Below are 3,125 nucleotides of genomic sequence, written 5' to 3'. Positions count from 1 at the left end.
TAATATTCATTATTAAATAAATGACAGTAGTACAAACACATCAATCATAGTTAAAAAATACACACACAAATTAAAAATAAAGACAAAAACACATAAAAAATTTTAACGTAAAAAATCTTTTAAAAAATGGTGAGTCACCGAAATAAAAAAATTAGTTTTATTATGATTAAAATTGGGTACAAAACCGTTACAAATTTACTGCATATAATAAACCAAACAATTCAAATATCAAAATTTACAAAACAAAAACAAAAAATATGAAAATATCACAAAAACAGAATTATTGGCCAACACTTCCAACTATAAACCTTATATTGAAGATCCAAACTCTAAAAACAAAGAATCAAGTGTTTGGAACATATTATCTAAATTTTAGTTTGATGTAACTGTTAACAAATTTGTAACAACTAATTTATAGAAATAACTTTGTGTATGTGCAAAAATATTTTTTTTTTCTTTTCTTCTCTATAGTAGTTTGGTATTCTCTCAAATGAAATTTTTCTTTTACAATTCTAACTTAATCTCACCTACTTCATTCTCAGCATACAGATACAATATAATTTGAATGGTAAATTAAATGGTTTTTTGGTAAATGGTTTGATCTAATGAAAGCTATTATTAACCAGTGAACTTGTTTAAAATTGTAATATAAAAAAACTTAAAAATTCAATTTTGACTTTATCTGTACCTGAATGAATTACATAGTGAGAGACAATGAGCTTTCAAAGAAATATCCTAAATTCAAATAAAACGCCAAAAACAGAAAAACTAAATCACTAATCTAGTAAGTATGAACTCAATTGTTTATCTATACATCTCAACTATGTGTGTTAGTTACAATTTTTTTATATGTAGTCTCTAATAAAAAAGACTAAAAATTAATCTATTATAAATCAGAATATTGACCAATAAATTATTATATTAATAATATTAAAAAAATTAAAACTTATCTTATTTAATATTTATTAATAAATTTTAATTATTTTTAGTTAATTTTTTTATTATCAAATATTTCTGTTATTACATATATAAATAAAATTCAAATTTTTAACACTTCAACAAATTAATAAACTAACTACTCAACTTGGATTACTCCTTTAATTCCATCTATTCTTTAATTCTTGTCTCGCTAACTATTTCTTGCTTTCATTTCCACACAGTAATTTCTCTTGAAGCTTCCCTTTCCCTTTTCTCATTGACCATTAAACCAAAAGCTAATAACGAAGCTACAGAAGCACCACACTTGCCTTTTATAAAAGAGTGTAACACTAACCAAGCTTCACATATCACATTAGATAAGCATAACCACACACTCTTCTTCTCTCAATTCTCATTCATTATCCCAATATCAATCATTTCTTCATTGATCAATGGTGCAAGAGAAAAAACTTGTGGAGAATGTCTCCGGTTGGCTCAGAATTTACGACGACGGTTCAGTAGACCGTACGTGGACCGGTCCACCGGAAGCGAAGTTCATGGCCGAGCCAGTACCACCCCATGAAGAATTCATTGACGGAGTTGCCACCCGCGACATAACCGTCGCGGAAAGCAACCGCTCCGTCCGACTTTACCTTCCCGAGATTACATCTGCTGACAAGGAAAAGCTGCCGGTAGTTGTCCATTTCCAGGGTGGCGGGTTCTGCATTAGCGAACCGGACTGGTTTATGTACTATAACATGTACACCCGGTTCGCTCGAGCCGCTCGGTTCATTTGTGTGTCTCCTTTCCTTCGTCGTGCACCCGAACACCGCCTTCCGGCAGCCATTGAAGACGGCTTTTCGACTCTACTCTGGCTACAATCTGTAGCCAAAGGAGAGTCAAAGGAGTTGTGGCTTGAGAAACACGCGGATTTCAGCCGTGTATTTCTCATAGGAGACAGCTCCGGCGGGAACGTTGTGCATGAAGTTGCTGCCTTGGCAGGTAAGGCAAGTCTCAAACCGCTCCGGTTGGCCGGAGCTATCCCGGTTCACCCAGGATTTCTTCGATCAACCAGAAGCAAATCAGAGCTTGAAAAACCGCAATCACCTTTCTTGACTCTAGACATGTTGGACAATTTCCTGGCGTTAGCTTTGCCGGTGGGGAGTACTAAGGATCACCCAATAACTTGCCCGATGGGGGAAGCGGCGCCGCCGCTTAGCGGGCTGAAACTGCCGCCGTTTTTAGTGTGCCTTGCGGAGATGGATTTGATATGGGATACAGAGATGGAATACTATGAAGCAATGAAGAAGGCAAATCATGATGTGGAGCTCTTTGTTAGCAAAGGAATGACACACAGTTTTTATCTTAACAAAATTGCGGTGGATATGGATCCAAATACTGCTGCTGAAACTGAAGCTCTTATTGCAAGGGTCAAAGAGTTCATTGAGAAGCACTAATAAGGCGCTATACCCTTAAATGAAACTCCAATCCAGGACGAATTAGTTCTGCAACCAAAAAATAAGTTAATTAATCATGCTTTTATTAGCTACTATATTATTATTTAGTGAAAATAAATAAAATTCTAGTTAGTAGCAGGCTTTTTGTATGTGGAGCCTCTCGGACATGTCTCTTAGTAATAATTTTTGAATCACTGTACTCTATATAAAGTAGTGATCGAATGAGAGTCACATGTCTGTTAATAGTATCATCTCTTTTTATTATTTTGTTTGGTATTTTATTTTCGTGTGTATCTATTATGAAAATATTTGTTTGTTATATATATATATTTAATTTTTTCTTAAATAACATAATAGAATATATATTTTTTCACTAAAATCTGAATTTTATACATCTAATTACCATAAAAGATCAAAATATTAATTTGCTATGCATAGTAATTGATATACTATCCACATATTGATATATAAATAAAAAATGAAGTGAATATTAATCCACTAATCTTGTAAATTTTAATCCACTTTGGGAGAGGTCGAAATTGTGTCACTCTATACATATTTGTGATGAAATTCTATTATTAGCATGAGTGGAGTGCTAAAAGAATATATTTTATTTTATTTTATTTTCAATGCAGGTACAAAGCTAGTCGCAATTATGAACGGGAGAAAATAAAATTAGGATGGTTAATTTAAACTCCAATTGTTGGGCTTTTGATGCCTTAGAAAAAATGAAAAAAACAAGTGCAAGTG

The 3,125-nt window shown here is 32.9% G+C and overlaps 1 protein-coding gene across 1 annotated transcript; it reads left to right on the top strand.

Annotated features, from left to right (window-relative positions):
* On the top strand, positions 1,123-2,656 carry LOC107613718 (probable carboxylesterase 15). The gene has a single exon (XM_016315839.2). It carries the CDS (start codon positions 1,371-1,373, stop codon positions 2,373-2,375), a length of 1,005 nt encoding a protein of 334 aa, XP_016171325.1. The 5' UTR covers positions 1,123-1,370; the 3' UTR covers positions 2,376-2,656.

This window comes from Arachis ipaensis, chromosome B08 (genome assembly GCF_000816755.2).
Source record: "Arachis ipaensis cultivar K30076 chromosome B08, Araip1.1, whole genome shotgun sequence".
Lineage (NCBI taxonomy): Eukaryota > Viridiplantae > Streptophyta > Magnoliopsida > Fabales > Fabaceae > Arachis > Arachis ipaensis.
Note: the sequence above shows the minus strand (reverse complement) of the source record. Positions and strands in the feature narration are given on the sequence as shown.